Source organism: Protopterus annectens, chromosome 2.part0 (assembly GCF_019279795.1).
Source record: "Protopterus annectens isolate FY-2018-M chromosome 2.part0, PAN1.0, whole genome shotgun sequence".
NCBI lineage: Eukaryota > Metazoa > Chordata > Ceratodontiformes > Protopteridae > Protopterus > Protopterus annectens.
The window spans coordinates 387,409,753-387,428,249 of NC_056728.1; the positions used below are offsets into that span (position 1 = coordinate 387,409,753).

Consider the following 18,497-nt stretch of genomic DNA (forward strand, 5'->3'; position numbering starts at 1 on the left):
TGGAGATGAGGGTGGTCCTTTTGGCATTGCAGGCCCTTCATGCCTTTTTTCCTCTGGGAACCACTGCAATTCAGTCAGACAACATGTCAGTGGTCTGGTATGTCAACAAACAAGGAGGGACCCGATCTTACCCACTTTGTCGCAAGGCTATAAGAGTTTGGGAATGGGCGATCTCCATTGATCACTTTCTGACAGCAACGCACATTCCAGGATGGTCCAACATCCTCGTGGACAGGTTAAGTCGGATTATACTGATGCCTTACGAGTGGTCTCTGAATCCTTCAGTAGCAGAGCAGATCTTTCTGGAGTGGGGTCAGCCTTTCTGTGATCTCTCGCATCTCCTTCCAACGCGAAGTGCAGCTAGTTCTTCGCTCTAAACCCACAGCCGGGGGGGTCCCCCAGAGACGCTGTATTCCATGCTTGGCCTCCCACCAAGAAGGTTTATTATAGCAAATGGAAACGTTTTTCCTTTTGGGTCTCTTAAAGGAGTCTAGACCCTTTCACGGCTCCCATTTCAGCTATTCTCGATTTTTTTAGCAAATATGTTTCAACAATAAACTAGCTCTTCTACTATCAAAATTCAACTAGTTGCCATCACTCATTTTCACGTGGGCAAGAATTCTGCTTCTCTAGCCTCTTCCAGACTGTGTAAAGCTTTTATTAAAGGTACTTTCCTATTACACCCTCCTGTCAAAGATTCTGTTCCCCCATGGGACTTTACTAAAGTGTTGGTCGCTCTGCCATTTGAACTGCAGCAACCACGGATCTTAAGTTTTTGTCTTGGAAAACAGCGTTTCTAGTGGCTATCACCTCTGCTAAGAGTGTTTCAGAACTGTAAGCATTGTCTATTAAAGTTTCATACATGATTTTCCATAAGGACAGGGTTTCCCTTCGTACCAATCCTTCCTTTCTTCCCAAAGTAGCATCACAGGTTAACATCAATCAAACCATTAATTTACCTGTTTTCTTTCCAAATTTTGCTAATGAAATGGAATACAGACTTCACTTGTTGAATGTTCATAGACAGTTGCAATTCTATTTACACAGGGCTAGAACCTTTCGTAAATCTGGTCAGTTGTTTGTGTCCTTCTCTAAACCCTTTTTGGGTAAACCTATCTCCAAGGTCACCATAACTAGGTGGATCTCCTTGTGCATCCTTCAGATCTATAAGGATAAAGGTTTGTCTCCTCTAGGTCAGTTGAAAGCTCATTCGACTAGGTCAATGGCTACTTCTGCGGCCTTTTGGTCGAGAGTCTCATTGGATGATATTTGTTCTGCAGCTACTTGGTCCTAATCTCATACCTTTATTTATCACTATAAATTGGATTTGATTTCTCGAAGGAGAGCATCTTTTGGTTCCGCTGTGCTCCTGAATATCCTTCCATGAGGGCCACCCAGATGTTTAGTAGCTGGGGACTCTATCCCACAGGTTGAAGATCAAATGAAGTAAACTACTTCAGATAAAGAAGTTATGTACTCACCATAACGCTCCATCTGAGTAGTTCTACTTCATTTGTCTTCAACCATCCCTCCCTCCTTCCTCCTGGCCATACCGTATGAGCAGCCTGGTTGGCTGAAGTTTTAGGTGTGTAAGGTGTTTTTTCAGGTCGGGTTCTCAGTATAAGTGGCAGCAAACTTGATCTGGGGTTAGAAGGTAGTGGAGGTATATTATGGGTAAGGGGAGGAGCTTGGAGCAGATGCTAGTGAAATTGCCGACTCGGATCCGGTGCCCACAGGTTGAAGACAAATGAAGTAGAACTACTCAGATGGAACGTTATGGTGAGTACATAACTTCTCTTCCATAATTGAACCCCACTCATTCTTCCACAACCATAATCAAATTTTTTGCAATATAGCAGCCAAAATCCATTTCCCATTAAACAAAATTTTATTCAGTCTTTCATTCCATATAATTCATATTACATAAAATAAATTCTTATCTACCCTTCTGACATATTCTTTCTTTATTGTTTTTATAATATCCATGCATAATCATATTCATATCTGTATTGCTTACGTCATTACTATTCTCAAATTTTTTTTCTTCATACATTTTCCAGAGTTTAACCACTCTTTTACATTTAAAAAAAAACTGCACTATTGTTTCTTCCTCCTCACAAAATAAACACAGTCTTTCAACTTTCTTTTTATAGGGAATGTTTCCTTTTACTGGTAACTTATTTATTACTAGTATCCATAGGAAATCCTGGCACTGTGCAGTCTTAGTACACTACTTTTTCCTTACTTTAATGGCTTTTATCACTTCTTCTGGTTATTTTTCCCAAGGATTTGCATAACAGCATTGTTTCATTACATCATTATACCAATCCTTTTCTTTGTCATCATTTTGCAAGTTCTATGTTAGTATTTTTTCTTGATAATTTTTAATTTCTTCATTTATGTGATCTTTATACCTTTTTTCTTTTTCTCATCTCCCAAAACATTTTCTATATATATTTAAATATTTTCATCTTTTCAACATTCTTTTCTTATTCTCATTTACCCACTTTAATTCTCTGTACAAGTTTAAAGAGGCAGAAAACCTGTATTAAATAAACCCATTCCCCCTTCATCTTCACTTGTATACAACACACCTCTTTTCACTGTGTTTAATCTTGATCCCCATATGAAAGAAAACACTTAATTCCATAATTTCTTTTTCATAGTTTTCTAGAATGTTGTACACGTTTGACATCTGTGCTATTTTTCCATTAAATCAGGATTCAGCCATTTTCTTGAATGCACTCTATAAGTCCTCCACAAAGGATTAATTTCTTTTCTTTATCAATCCAACCCATTGTCACACAACTACTTAGTTTTTCCCAAATTTTATCCATAACAAAGATATTTCATCCATTGAAAAATATACCCCTCAAATTTTCACATCACCACCCATACCCTTACTTTTATTTTTATTCAGGGTCATTCCCATTTTCTTTAAACATGCATTCATACTTATTTTATTTTTAGCAGTCACAACTATATCTTCAGCATATTCAGATTTACTGGAATCACCAGTTCCTTTTGCATCACATATCTAGGATCTTTCATTTAATAAGCTACTTTACTCACTGTCACATTCATTATTAATGCAAAGAATATCCGACTTATGAGACATCCTAGTCTTATACCACAATCCATGCATATTTCTTTACTCAGCCACCCATCACTCACTGACACTCTCACTCTGTTATTTTGCTATGCTGACATACACACACTCCTAATTATTTTACCTGTTCCATACTTTTTTATAACATCCCACAAAGCATTATGTCAGACTGTATCAAATGCCGTATTAATATCACTTACCAGGAGTTTCACATCTTCCCCTTTTATTTATTAAATCATCTACGTTTCCCAAACCACTAACAGTAATTCCTGGCATCCCTTCCCTTTTATACCGTATGTACATCCTTCCATACTGTTCTTAATCCTTCCTTCCTTTCTCCTCTGTTATTATTTTCATAAAAAAATTAGAATCTGTATTATTTAATGCAATAGGTCTCCATTTTTTATTTCATTCTTTTCATCTTTTTTCCTTATAAATTTTAATATTCTAGTGCATAACTCTTCATAAACAAGCCATTCTTTCAATCAGTCATTCAAAATTTTACAAAACACTGTCTTTGCCTGTCCTTAATTTCTTATGTATTTCATGCTCTATACCATCAGGCCATGATACTGGCTCAACATTTTCTTTCCCAAGTACTTTATTTAATTCACATTAGTCATTTCTTTTTCAAATTCTTCCTTAACTCACTCTTGAACTCTTCCATTCTCTCTTATTTCCTTTCTTTTTAAATGTACACATATTTTCTCCCTGCTGTACTACAGTACTCATAATTTGATCGTGTTCTTTTTAACTGTTCTTTTACATTCTCCATGTCCCTAATTGCACTTTATAACCTCCTTTGCAATTTTACCCAAATATGCAAACACCTCCTGCCTTGTCCATTGTAAATAACATTTCTGCTTAAACAGTAATGTCTTAGTTTTTTTCTCACTTTTGTTTTATAGATTTACTTTTCCGTATCATAATACTCTCTTGTATTTGTTTCTAAATTCTCAAATACATTTCTGTTCATCTTTTCATACTTCATTTTTTTCCTCCTTATTTTTACATCATCCACTCAATGAAAAAAAAAATGTTTATAATTTCTTAATTCAGCACAGTGACGCAGCAGATAGTGTTGTCGCCTGAAAGCAATAAGTTCTCTGGTGCGATTCTCGTCTGGGTTGCATTCTGTGTGAAGTGTGCATATCCACCCTGTGTTCATGTGGATTTCCTCCAAATGTTTTGGTTTCTTCCCACATTCCAAAGACATGCAGTAGGAAGATATACACTCTAAATTGGCTGTAGGTGTGGGTGTGTCATGTGGAAGAACTACAAGGGCAGGACTAGACACCCAGTGATATAAACCTCGGCTCTGGATGATTGCCAGTATTGAACTTATCCTGACTCTGTGTGCATAAAGATGGGAAAAAAGGGTTGTGGATGGATTCAGACCAATTTTTAGAAAAGTTGTTTATGGTTATATGATTTCTCCATATGCTTCCCACTCTACAAATTCATCCCATAATTTCTCATTTATTCATTTTATTCCCTTTCCTATTTTCATATATTCCATTTCTTCCATCAACTCCATCCATCTTGCTAAATATCCAAAAAAACTGTCTCTTTGTGTGTAATCTGCTACTCCCAAACCTTCGGACAGTGCAAAATAATAAATTTTAGATGCAACTTCCCCTCTTCATTAAGTCTATTGGTGCTTATTCCACATAGCACATAGCTAACGTGCCACATTTATTACTTGTATTTTTTAACACATTTCCCTTTCTTTTTACGGTTCCCCTTAAATCATAATGAAAGCCCCCTGCAGTAATAAATGTCAGGTTAACCACCATGTAATGTAATATTTGATGAAACAAATTCTCTCCTTCCTTGCCATTTGTATATGCATATAATGCTGTAATTCTTAAACATATTCCCTCCACGTCACATTCACAACATTTAACCTTCCCATCATTACCAATGTTACATCTAATATTTTTACCGTTTTTTTTTTACACAATACAGTCACTCCAGGGCAACATTCCCTTCCTGGATCCCATATTATTTTCCACCCCACAGTTTTTCTGTTTGCAGTCCTTCTTCACTTGTCAGGAATCTTACTTTCTCTAAAAGAATAATGTTTACATCGCATTTAGCACACCATTCCAATATCCCTATCCTACTTACAGTATTAATAGTACTAATCACATTTTCTGAAAGCATCATCTTCTTCTTTTTAAGTTTAAAGGAAGTATTTTAAATTTTCTTTTTCTTATTATTTATTCTTTCCCCAAATTAATATTTTTCTGAGGTTGTGTACAATTATTCCTTGATTCTCAGAATTAGATATTTCGTTATTTTCATTAAAGTAAAACACATCTAAAGCTGTTCCTTACCTTTAAATTTAATCTTTGGCGATGTGTTTTTCAAACTTCTTTTCCTCACTGTTACTGTAGCATCAGTCAAATTTCTTTTCATAAGAAGCAAACAAAGAAGAAACTTCGCAGTGTGGAGGGTGTGAAGTTCACGCCTTAAAATATATGTACCTAGTTCACGAATAAAAATTGAACTGTAAAATACATACCACAAAATAATACAATAGAAAATAGTAGTAGGTACTCCACAGTTGAGTTAAAAATGGAATATCATTTATTGAAATACACAAAGAAGCGATCGTAGTTGAGTATAATGAAAAGCATTAAAGACATTCATTATTTATGTATAATCAGGTTATTTGGAGCAAGGGAGTGGTTACAGAGGGTGGTTCTGTTAAGAGCAATAAAAGCAATAAATTCATTCCTTTAACCAAGTTCCCCTTCCCTCTTAACACCATAGTGTAAACTGAGACTGTGCTACCTTAGAGCTGAAACGCTAGAGACAAAATTAAAATATGTAATATAAGAACAGCTAATTAAGGCTAATTTACTAATCCAAGCTTTATTAACTAAGAAACCAACTCACTAACAAAAAGAACTACCACTAGACAAGAGTAAATATTAGTAACTTATAAAATGAAACACTTTTAACAAAGAGACCCGCGGTGGTGGTGTTGCGGTAACATTGTTGCCTCACAGTCAGACGCTGTCTGGTTCGATTCTCAGCTAGAGCGTCTTCTGTGTGGAGACTTGCGTGAATGGGCGTACCTTCGTTGAAGGTTGTGGGTCAGGGTTGGCAACTCGGCACGTAAAAATCAACTACCAATCATTAGCGGACCAGAGTTCCACTGTGGCGACCCCTAACCGGGAAAAGCCGAAAGACACAACAACAACAACGTTCATACCAAATAAATACTTAACAGGTTTGTGTGTAAAAAACATTTCATAATGTTAATGAACATGTGTATAAATCTACAAGTGAACACCTAGGTAGACTGAAAACCATAGCCATAATTGCTAAGATGGAAATACAGTGAAAAATGTTAAAAATAAAGCAATAAGGCCCTGGGGATCTGTTCAAGTGTGGCATTTAACTAAGCAAGCACTTAGCTTGAGTGTGTAAAAGTATCAGAAAACAGCAGCAATGTCAGTTATTTTCACTGTAAAATATTTACAATGTTTGATAAATGTTTATAACAATATTAGCATGTAATATCAGCATTAATCAGTCCCATATCAGACTTTTAAAAGCATTGTAAAAAGTGGGGGCAGTTTTTAGAGTTCTAGTATGCTTTTTATGGAGCAGTAATAATTAGGCCCCGGTTTTCTAAAAGAATTCAGTTTTAGGTGCCACAATAGTTCATGTTTTTTCTAAAAGATTAGTGATGTCTCCTTCCAGTTCCAAAAGGTTCACACGATCAGTAATTTGAAATTCAAAGCCAATGTGTCTTTTGTGAAGCTGCAGGTGCTGAGCCTGTGCATTATTCATGCACTTAGCTCTAATTTTGGAAAGATGGACAGGAATCCTTCTTTTTAAGTCTGAGCATTTTCCCCACATAAAATGCTTCACAGTCATTGCAGCTTGCCCTGTAAACCCCCTGCATTCATTTGCAGTCATCGCCTGTGTTGGTTTTAATCAGTATCTTTAAATAAGGGCAGAAAAACATGTCTCCATCCTGTATGTGCTGACAAAAAACACAGTTGGCTCCATGCTTATTGGTGCATGTATCAGGCAGTCTGGACCTACCTTCAATTTAACTCCTGATGTTTCTGGCTTTCCTGCACACAAAGAAAGGAGCTTCTCCAAGGATGCCCATTAGATACGAGCATTCAGTAATTATGGCCAAATTCTCTCTAATAATATTACTAATGCTGTGATAGTCAACAGTAAAAGTCAAGATACAACTGTCTTTAGATTTGTTGTCCATGGATTTCTTTAACACCCTATTATAAGGACTGTTAAGTGCTGGTGAATGTGTACTTTTTAGTTCAATTATAGGTTCCAGAATGCTTCTTAACATATTGCTTTCTTATCCCCTCATCAAAAAATCATTTTCAAGATCATTTAGGTTTTAAGGAAGGGTTCCATTTTCGTGGTGATCCTGGTCAACCTGCAGCCCTTGGCCTTAACAGTGTTATATTTTGTCCTGTGGGATGGAGACTGTTATTACGTAGAAGGAGATTTACGCTGGTAGGTTTTCTGTGGAGATCTGTGTCCACTAACATATTGCTTTCATATCCCCTCACCAAAAAATCATTTATAAGATCATTTAGGTTCTTAAGAAAGAGTTCCATTTTCGTGGTGATTCTGGCCATCCTATAGCCCTGAGACTTAGTTAATTTTGTTCTGATGAGATGGAGGCTCTTGTTATGTAGCATGAGGTTTACTCTGGTAGGTTTTACTTAAAGATTTGTGTCCATTTTACCTGGGTCTAAGTCTTTAGTAATCTGAATATCTAAGAAGATATCGAGGTGAGGTAGTGGGAAGAGGTGAAATGCAGGAAGATGATGTTTAGATTCAGATAGCTGATACAAATCTTCTAATTTAGCACTGTCTCCTTTCCACACAACAAAGATATCATCAATAAAGCACAGATACACTGTGATATGTTGCATGTATTCGTTGTTCTCTGTTATTAAACACATAATCCTCCTCCCATTTGCCTAGGACTATGTTGGCCAGACTAGGGGCCATAGCTGCCCCATGGCTGTATCACTCTTCTGTTTATAGTAATTTCCATTAAACATAAAAAATTGTAGCTAAGCACTATATCTAAAAGTATACCTGTTCTTTCATGTTGTGCTGGTTTGCCATTGTTGTTTTTCCTATACAAATCAGTGACTGTTTCAATACAATAATGATGTGGAAGTACAGTATGTAATTTTTCAACTTCTGTTGTTAATAAAATGCTATCAACTTCAATTGTAACATTTTTTTATTTTCTTTAAAAAATCATTAGAGTCTGTTATGTGTGAAATGTTCTTCTCAGCCAGAGGTTGTAACAAAAAATCCAGGCAGCATCTTTGGTCAGGGACCCCCCCCTCACCTTGCAACCACAGGGGAAGGTGTCTTTAGATAGTCAAACAAGTTAAGGCTGTGTACAAGTTGTTTTACGATGCCTTAACCTCTTCTAAAGTTAAAGATTCATGATAGTTAGTGCCACTCAACATTTCCTCTGTCCTGTGGGTTTAACTGCTGGTATCAGTGACAACAATACCCCCTCCCTTGTCAGCCTTCATAACCCATAAAGACTTATCTCTGCCTAGCTCTAACAGTGCTTTTTTTTCTCACCTTTGTTAAGGTTGTAGAACTTTCTCCATGCTGTTTTTTGCAGATCTTTCCTGATGTCCATTTCTCATTTGACCTCAAAGGCTGCTAAAGTTTGGTGTAAGGAAGGACAGTAATTACTGGATATTTGTTTTGTTTCTTTAGTAGTTTTTTTTTCTCAGTGGTATCAGATTTGTCATAGTACAGAACGTTTTGATTCAGTTTTCTGACATAGGATTTTAAATCAACCAGTACTCATGCTATGTCAGGCCTGCAGTGAGCAATAAATGTTAAACCCTTTGATGGCACACTAATTTCAATGTAATTACGTTCTTTTTTGGAGTGATTGCACACAACAGGGTAAGTTGATAGTGTAGCTGGTTTCTTCATCAGGTTCTGGGTCCTGTGGTGTAGTTATTTCCCTCACTTCTTTCCATTGCTTGGTTCTCTGGTCTGAGATTACGGCTTTAGCTGCCTCTTGTTCAGCCTTGTTATTTTTAAGGAGCAGTCTTATGAGGTTTAGCTAGCATTAGTTAATGTGTCAAACCATTCAGCTGTCGGGGTTTCATCCATATTATTCCACACAGACTTCTTGTTAAGGCGCAGCCCCCTAGGCAGTCCCTGCTTATCTAGACTTTGTAAGTAAATTTGCTCCCAAAATAGCCCTTTCATGTGTTTCAGTTCTTTTTCTAGTTTATCTCAAAGCTGGAGACTGCTGTATTAAATGAGAACTACGAAGACCTTGATGCGAGGTTTGATTCTGTGAGAGAGAGGGTAAAAAGCTTTGAACAAAAGCTGAAGAAGATGAAAAGAGATCCGGATGTTAAGGATGATCCTCAGAGATTTAATAAAACAAAAATCAAGAATAAAGACATAGGATTTTTTAACTGCAACAACTATAGAAGTGGTACCTGGAGATTCAACAGAAGCTGCAAAAAAATGCCACCAGCAACCCCAGCAGGTTTTTTTGAAAGGGAAATTGATGCAAAGAACCGGACAGAAGCATGACACAGATGAAACACGTTCTCCCACTGCCACCATCTTCATAGATACCCTTGGCTACCAGCACATCTCGGAGGTCCAGTGAGGGGCAGGGGCAGAACCAGACCCAGAATCACAGAATGGACCAGAGCTATCAGAGAAATATGGTGGAGGAACACCTGAGCCAGAACCAACACCAGATCCTGAGCCAACAGGACAACTGAGAGCAAATGCAACACGACTACAATTATTCATGTTGCCAGAGCATCATCTGGAACACAGAGACCCACACCTTGAAGAGGGACTTTACCATCAATACAGTCATCAGCCACAACACCAGCAACAGGACCAGTACCATTACCATTATCAGGAGCAAAGTCAGAGCTCCAGAGGAAGACATTACAATCAGACTCACCAGGAAGACTACCATTGCAATTCCCCAAACTCCAAAGGACACAAGAGGAGTTCAGCGATAACCAACCCCAACCAGAGCCCCTCCAGAAGATCAGGGAACCAAGCAATGGACAGGAGTGAGGGAAATTAAATACTTGGGGGAGCCCAAATACACCACCAAACCCAGAACCAAACAAGCCACACTATTAACTTACCCTGTTGTGTGGAATCACTCCAAAAAAGAACTTACTGACATTGAGATTAGTGTGCTTTCAAGAATGATTGATCTGCATTTGCTGCCTGTATCTTTCTCACTTTTATAAGTAGATTTCTTCCATAGATTTTCTGTACACATTTCAGATGCCACCGATTTTGTAATGTGTAATTAAGTAATTTTTTGACTGCTCAGTTATTTTGTCTTTCTGTTGCATTTTTAGGCATGATGATGCATACAGTAGGAGGTTCTCCAGCTGGGCCAGGACCTGTGCCTGGTGCAGGAGGTGCAGGACCAGGACCTGCATCAGGAATGCCAACACATGCTCCTTCCATGGCTACTAAACCATGGACTGAAGGTAAGGTATCAGTAATTGTAGTGCATTAATGATAATACCGGTGCTGAACTTTGTGTAAATCTGGCAACATGAATAATTGTCATCTAAAATTTAATACCAGCATTACATTAATATAGTAAACACTTCCTTTACAAGTTGAGCCACTGAAGCATCATTGGAATTTGTGTATAGGTTTTCAAGAAACAGTGTATGCATTTTCTGTACTTCAGCTAGTATGTTTCTTTTATAACTACATAGTAAAATATTACATAATATAAATAATAGTCCTTGAGCTGTAGCTCTTTAGACTCATGGTGTTTGCATTGAGGACTTTAAACAGACTTGTAGATGGTAATTATGCACTTCGTAAGTCTTCCTTTGCAGCTGTATTATGTTTTATCTATTATAGATTTGGGGGAAATAGACAGTAAAATAAAACTGAATAAGTTAGTATTATTTTAAGTAGAGTACCTATTCAGTACATGGGAGTCTTTACTTTTGTTGTGTTGACGTTGTGGGGCTAAATAAAAAAAAAAGTTATGCAAAGTTCTGGGATGCAAAATAGCACATTTAAAAAAAAAACAATACTTGTTTAGTAGAAAGACTGAATAAAGCTGTCAGATCCAACAAAATGTATTCTTCTTAAGTGTTGCATATGTTTCTTATTAAAAGTAAACTAAGCATATCTACAACTAAAAAGTAGTTGTTTATGAAAATATCGTATAAAAAAATAACATATAACGCTCCTGCCTTATGCTTTGCATTCTTATTGCTTTTGGATACTTTATTTGTGCTGGAAACGTGTGCTTCAAGGAACTGTCCACGGATATGTTGATGCATGAAATACAGAGTGCCAACAAGCTGGGAAAAAACAGACTGAAAATCCAGGAAAAGAGTGAGTCTTGAATATCACTCTTCTCCTCTAAACTTCTTTTTCTGCAAGAGGGCAAGCCCCCACCCAACCCCACCTGAATTTATATATACCAACTCTGAGATCGCTATACCCTGGAGAAAAGAAGACGTGGGAAATGGCCACCTCATACTTAGTATATATAACTGCATGTTTCGGTCAGAGTGTGTGATTCAGGACTCACTGTAGTGGGTTCCGACATTTCAAATGGTTATCGCTTCAGGTTCTGTTTCTGAGATCCTCTACAGTGGGCAACTTTTGGGATTGCCTCCTGTGATGTCATCAACTTGACGCACTTCAGAATTTTGTGTAGCTTCTCCTCAGGAATATGCTTTACTCCAGCTGGTGCACTTTGTGGTGTTCTGTACAAGACCAAGAATACGTTTTGCCTCTTTACTGCCAATTTCATTTCTGCTGCTGAAGCAGTTTGCACCGAAGTTTTAACATTTGTTTAGGAATTTTCCACTGTCCTGTACAAAAAGTGTTCTGGTAGTCATCCAGTCAGTCACCAGGACGTCAGTGGCACAGTTTGCACAGCCTGGAAGGGAACATGGCATGAAGTGTTGTCATAGGTGCCAGTGTATCAACCTCACCACCTGCAGGAGAACCTTGAGAACTACATCAGCTCCTTGAAATGTAACTGTGCATGGTGCCCAGTGTGTGGACACGGAGGAGGATTCCTTCTTCAGATTACAGATTGGTGCTGGACTGACAGGAGAAGGTAAAGAAACTGGAGGCAAAACAGACTAAACCTTCCCTTAAAATGTTTTACAGCAGTATGACTGTGCATTCATGAGCAGAGAGCTTTGGACTTTAAAGGGGAGAAGCTCCTACTTGTTATGAGTGTGAGAAGCGTAGGAGATGCACCCCCTAGCAACCACTTTGGTGTGGTGCATTCCACACTATCTGCATTGACTCACTTTTGTTCAGTGGAGTAACCTGACTGAGCATCACATATTCCTATGTGAACTCTCTAGTCCAGCATAAGTGTCAGAGTGACTGCAGCAGCTTTCTATGGTTAACAGTCTGAATCTCTGAACAGGGTGATCAAAAAACATTTTCCCCCAGCCATTTTCTCACACCTGTCCATGTTTCAGTCCTTTTTAGCGGAACAGGCTCTGGCTAATCTGGCATACTTTTGTATATCTGAGATCAGTGAGGCTTTGGCTTAAGACCTTTACTACATCATCTTCAGTAGAATTTCATGTAGACACTGTTGCTCTGTGCTGTAACTTTAGACTTCAGACTTAGGAATGTATGTGCTCCAGCTGGTATGACTTAGGTACCCTGCTCCTAGGACCATATCATAGGATCATAGGAAGTTACTAGGCTAATGGCCCTAGGTCCCTTACAAGCCTAGCCAATTCTACCTTTATTTCTGTGATCAGCACCAATTACCCCTGTCCAAGAGGGACACAAGTTAGACAATCATCCAGATTGCATTTGAAGAGGGCTAATGAGGTGCTCTGTTTGACATGAAGTGGGAATCCATTCCAAAGTTGTGGTAACCTCTGGGAGACAAATTTGTCCCTCCAGCAGGTTCTACTAATGTCACATACCAGGTTAAGGTCGTTAGAGTGAGTAACCCATGTACCATTTGACTTGCAGATATGCAGCATTTCTAATAAAGCAGGGTCAAATATTGCCTTATATGCATGACATAGATCACCACTGAGTAGTCTGTATGAAACAGAATAAAGTGACAGTGATTTCAGATGATCCATATAGAACAGATGCTGAAGACCTTGAATTTTCCTTGTGAGGAACCTTTATGTTCTCTCCAGTTGTTGCAGGTGCTTGGAAAGGTACATACCAAAAGGGGTGTTGTACTTAATTATTGACCTGATGAGGGAAGAGTACATAGAGGTTATAACTTGTTTTTTTTCTGGATGCAATGCCCTTACTTATGAGATGAAAAATATAGAATGCCCTTCTTACCACTGTGGAGACATATTGATCTAAGGTAAGGTTGCTGTCAACCTGTGTGCCCAGGTCTGTCACCACTGAGTAAGTACTTACAGTGTTGTTATTGATGTGGTAATTAGCAGGAGCATTGCACTTACCAAAAGGGATGATAATACGTTTTTTTGCAATGAGTTTAAGGCCATGACTTTGGCACCAATTGTTTGTTTGTGTAAGGCCCTCTTGTAGGATGTTGACATTGTTTGGAAATTTTATGACCACACCCAGTTTTCAGTCATCAGCAAACTTTATCAGACACAGAACATTAGTTTTAAGTTGTACTTCAGAGAAATAGATTCCAAACAGTAGACGTCCCAGTACGCATCCCTGTGGAACACCACTAGTTACAGGTCTGCTGTTGGAGGTGGAATCCCCTGTTTTGACTATATAGGTTCTATCAGTGAGCCATTTAGTGACCCATCTAAGGATACAAGGGTTGATACCTAGCTGGATGAGTTTATCAGTGATGCTTCAGTGGGGGATAGTGTCAAAAGCATTGGCTAAGTCTAAGTAGGCTGTATGCACAGATTTCTCTTCATTCAGGGCCTTGGTGACTGTCTCAAAGAAGTCCACCAGGTTTAACAGGCATGATCTCTCTTTGACAAATTCAAACCGAATATGGTCAAGTGTTTGGAGATTACCTACATCTTTGTTGATAAGGGCCCTGATGATTCGCTCCATGGCCTTGCAGATAAGGTAGTCAGACTAATAGGTCTATAGTGCCTGTAGTCAGTGGAAGCGCCACCTTTGTGCAAGGGGATAACGGTGGCCATTTCCATTCAGTTGGGATGAAACTGGTGCTTAGACTATGATTGAAAAGAGTAACCAGTGGTAGTGCTAATTCTTGTTTGAGCCCATGTAGGAAGCAACCTGGGATGTTATCAGGTCCCATAGATGCTGTGTGTTTGACATGAGAGAGGGCGCTTGTGACCTGCTCTTTAGAGATGCAAGGCAGAGGACAGGTGGTAGGGATGTCATGGGTTACGTGTGGTGGGGACAGGGGAGTGAAGTTTTCACAGAACCTGTTGGCTAACAGATTAGGTATGTCCACAGGTTCAGTATATGTGGCATCATTAACTTCCAGTTTGGCTCAAATCTGGGCCTTTCCTTTTAGGTTAGGTATGTAATTAAAGAGCTCCTTATGGTTGTCCATAGTTGAGGAAGCTAATTTGGATTTGTAGTTTGCTTTGGAGGACTTCACAAGAAGTCTTATTTGCTTGTTTAAGCTGAGGAGGGAGTGTTTCCTGTTTCCAGTTTAGGGCTTTCTCCCTCTTACTCTTGGACAGCAATTTTTTCCTCTTATTGTAAAGCCTGTTAATGGCAGTTGTCTCACAACTGTACCAAATTCCTCTGAATTTACCAAATGTTATCTGCTTGCAGTAGCCCTCAGTCAGCCTGATTAACAAAGTCTTGGGTCCTGCGTCGGATGCTGTCCCTTCTTCCATGACTTCAGGTCGTCAGGGGTACAAAACATGCAGCCAACGCCGTTACATCAGTCTTTCTTGCTGTGTGGTGCCCGAAGTAGAAGTAGTTTGCAAGTGCCGGTCGGCTGACTCCTGAAATTTTCATTTTCGAGTTTCAGAACCGAAGTCTTCAACTAAAGCTAAGTACCCCATTGGGGAAATGTTTTCTTGCTCCTTACCAATGTCAGTAAAAATTAATAATTGCATTACTTGTGGAAAGCAAATACCTCACAAAGATTTTCATTCATACTGTATTCCTTGCCTGGGACCACGACTTACCTTGCTGTCGGTTTTGTGCTTTATTTAATCCATCGTTGGTATATTTTTGCCTCTAAATATTTCGGTTCTTGGTTTACGTATCCAGAAAATGTCAGTTAGCCATCCGACTACCGGGATTCCGAAAAAATGCAAAGATAAAGGCAGAGACAGGGCTGGTACTCGGTGAAGTGCTTTCACAGCCCCCGATACCCACTCCTTCTGATTCGCAGACGTCTACGGAGACCCATTCGTAGTCCGGTATGCTGCGAGATACTTCAACTGTGGAACCTGCAGATGTCTCTACCTTGGATGGGTCTGGAGCTGCTGTGCAGGCACTGGCTTCTGAGAGTGTATTCAGGCCTATGGACTTGCATATTAAACCAACTTCTTCATTTAGGCCTAAATCTCGAACCATGCCTAAAAAACTGACACCCAGGCCGCATGCTTAGGCCTCTATGCCTAAAAAACAAATGATAAGAATGGCTGAAGATCTTATAACTTTAATCAGGGGAAGCCAACCTCCCCCTTCTGAGAGACCTAGGACTGAAGTTGTTTATGAATCTTCTGACCAGGATTCTGATTTTTCTGATGATCTGGATTTGCCCTTTTCTACTTATGAGGATTCTGATGCAGAGGACTCTATTCCCTCTGCTTCCCCTCCAGAAGATTTTTCTTTTGGTGAAACCTTGCAGACTCTAAGGGAGCATTTCCACTGGGAAAGCCAGGATTTTTCTGATTCAAATAAGAGGCTTAGGAATTTCTTACTCCTGCCTCAGCATAGGCCTTTAGCTATACCTCCTGTACTAGACATTGTTGATGATGCCTTTTTGGGATTTAGTTTGGCCCCTGATTCTTTGCCTCCTGCTCCCAGAAAACCTGACAGATATTACAGGGTTCCTGATTCACACAAGTTTCTTTTTAAAAATCCTATTGCTGATCCAGAGACTATTTCACACGGACCCAAGGGCATTAAGGCTTCTACTGCTAAAAATCCTACCCCTTCTGATAGAGACTCCAGGGTGCTGGATAGATGGGTTAAGAAGGTTTACACTTCTGCAACCTTGGCCATTTGGGCTTTAAACTGCCAGTTTCATATGTTGAAGCATCAACAACATGTTATTGGGTTGCTTAAACAGAAAATGATGGTGATTCCTGACTGTGCTGAAAATAAAGAATTACAGGATTTAATGTGTTCTGCTGAACAGGTTGGTAAACATACTTTGCAATGTGGATTTGATTCATTAGAGGCCTCTTACAGGGCTGCTGTCACTGGGTCTGTGCTCAGAAGGCATGCTTGGCTTAAGGAGCAATCTTTGCCTGATCATGTTAAAGCTAAACTGTTGGATGCTCCCTTAAATCAGGACCGCCTGTTTGGCAACAAAACTGAGGAAGTTCTTAAAAAGGTGGAAGATAAAGCTAAATATATGCAAACTGTTAAAGATTTCTTGCAAGTTCAGCCTCCTAGATTTGGTAGGTATTGGCCCTCTAAGAATTGGTCCTTTCCAGCCCCTTCCAGGTCTTCTCAAGCCAAACCCAGACACAGCAGAAACCCCAGATTTCAGTCCCAGGGGATACACAAGACTAAGCAGTGGGGGATTTCCGCACCCAAATTTGGGAGTAGTAAGACTTCTCCCTATGGAAAACTGTCTCAATGACTTGTTTTTAAAACTCCCAAGCACTTCCCAACTGAATGCTCCTTTAGGCAGAAAGACTGGTCTGCAGGCCAAGAACTGGGAACTCATTACCCAGGACAAATGGGTTTTAAATATAGTGTCCCAAGGATACAGATTTCACTTCCACACGTTACCAACACCAAGCGGGTGGCCAGATCTACCCCCAAATCAGTGGGCAGAGGCCCAAAATCAAGTTCTCTCTCTCTCTCTTAAGCATGGGAGCTATTCATTTGGTACCAGAAGAGGAAAAGGGACAAGGTTTCTATTCGAGACTTTTCCTGTTACCCAGAAAAGGCAATACATGGCGTCCTATCCTGGACCTTTCTACTCTAAACACCTTTCTGGTGATTCCAAAATTCAAAATGCTGACTCTTTGCCAGCTGCTTCCTATGCTAGGCAAAGATGCGTGGTTGGCAACATTAGACTTAAAAGAAGCATACCTGCACATTCCTACCAGGGAGTCTTGCAGAAGTTACCTACACTTCAAAGCAGGCTACATGGCCTATCAGTTCTCTGCACTGCCCTTTGGCATATCTACTGCGCCCAGGGTATTCACAAAGTGCCTAGCTCCAGTCATTGCATTTTTCAGGCAAAGAAATATTCAAATATACCCATACCTGGATGATTGTCTAATTCAGGCAGAAAACCAGGACATAGTTTTGAATCATCTGGCCTTTGTTCAAAGGTTGCTTACTTGTCTGGGGTACACCTTAAACAAAAAGAAATCACACCTGGTACCCTATCAACAAATTATATTCCTTGGAGCAAGCTTGAATGCAACTTCCCAAATGGCTTTCCTCATGCCAGAGAAACAGATTCATTGGACAACCTACTTCAAACAAGTGGCCACAAAAACCCAGCTGTCTGCAAGGCAAATACTGCAAGCCTTGGGGTTCATGGCCTCCTGCATTTTTCTAAATCCATATGCAAGGCTGCATATGTGGAAACTACAGTGGTATCTCAAAAGCTTATATTGTCAATATTCACAAGATCTAGAAGCAATGATTCCTATCATACCTTGCCTACGCATAGAGTTCCTGTGGTGGGCAGAGGCCTGCCACCAAAACAGGGGACTACCATTCACACTACCCCCTGCCGCCCAAACCTTAACAACAGACACATCAGACTATGCATGGGGGGCTCACCTGGCAGGGAAATGCATTTCGGGCAAATGAAACCCAAGTCAAATGCACCTGCACATAAATCAAAAGGAAATGTTAGCTGCACAGAATGCTCTGACAGCTTTCAAGGACCACATTCTTCCAGGACAACTAATGGTAAAGATGGACAACACCACTGTCATGTGGTACATAAAGAAGAAGGGGGTACACATTCTTATCCCTCTGCAGACTAGCCATGGCATTGTGGAACACAGCCTTGAGCTACCAAGTGAATCTACAAGCTCAATCCGTGCCAGGAAAACTAAATACACTGGCAGATGGACTAAGCCGAAACCTCATGGACCCACACGAGTGGAAACTGGAACCAAGGATTTTCAACATGTTGACAAGCAAGTAGGGGAGCCCAGATATAGACCTGTTTGCCTCACCCCAGAACCATCAATTGGACAAGTTTTGCACAAGGATTCCCCACAAGCTAGCTTGGAAAGTG

At 39.6% G+C, this 18,497-nt stretch overlaps 1 protein-coding gene across 2 annotated transcripts in view; it reads left to right on the plus strand.

The window, feature by feature from the left end:
- LOC122793098 (probable global transcription activator SNF2L2) overlaps window positions 1-18,497 on the plus strand; it is a 2,696,898-nt gene that overhangs the window by 403,695 nt on the left and 2,274,706 nt on the right. For both annotated transcript variants that reach the window (XM_044060828.1, XM_044060829.1), the window contains exon 5: window positions 10,507-10,641. In XM_044060828.1, the coding sequence (XP_043916763.1) occupies window positions 10,507-10,641 (135 nt within the window). The remainder of the gene's footprint in view (window positions 1-10,506; window positions 10,642-18,497) is intronic.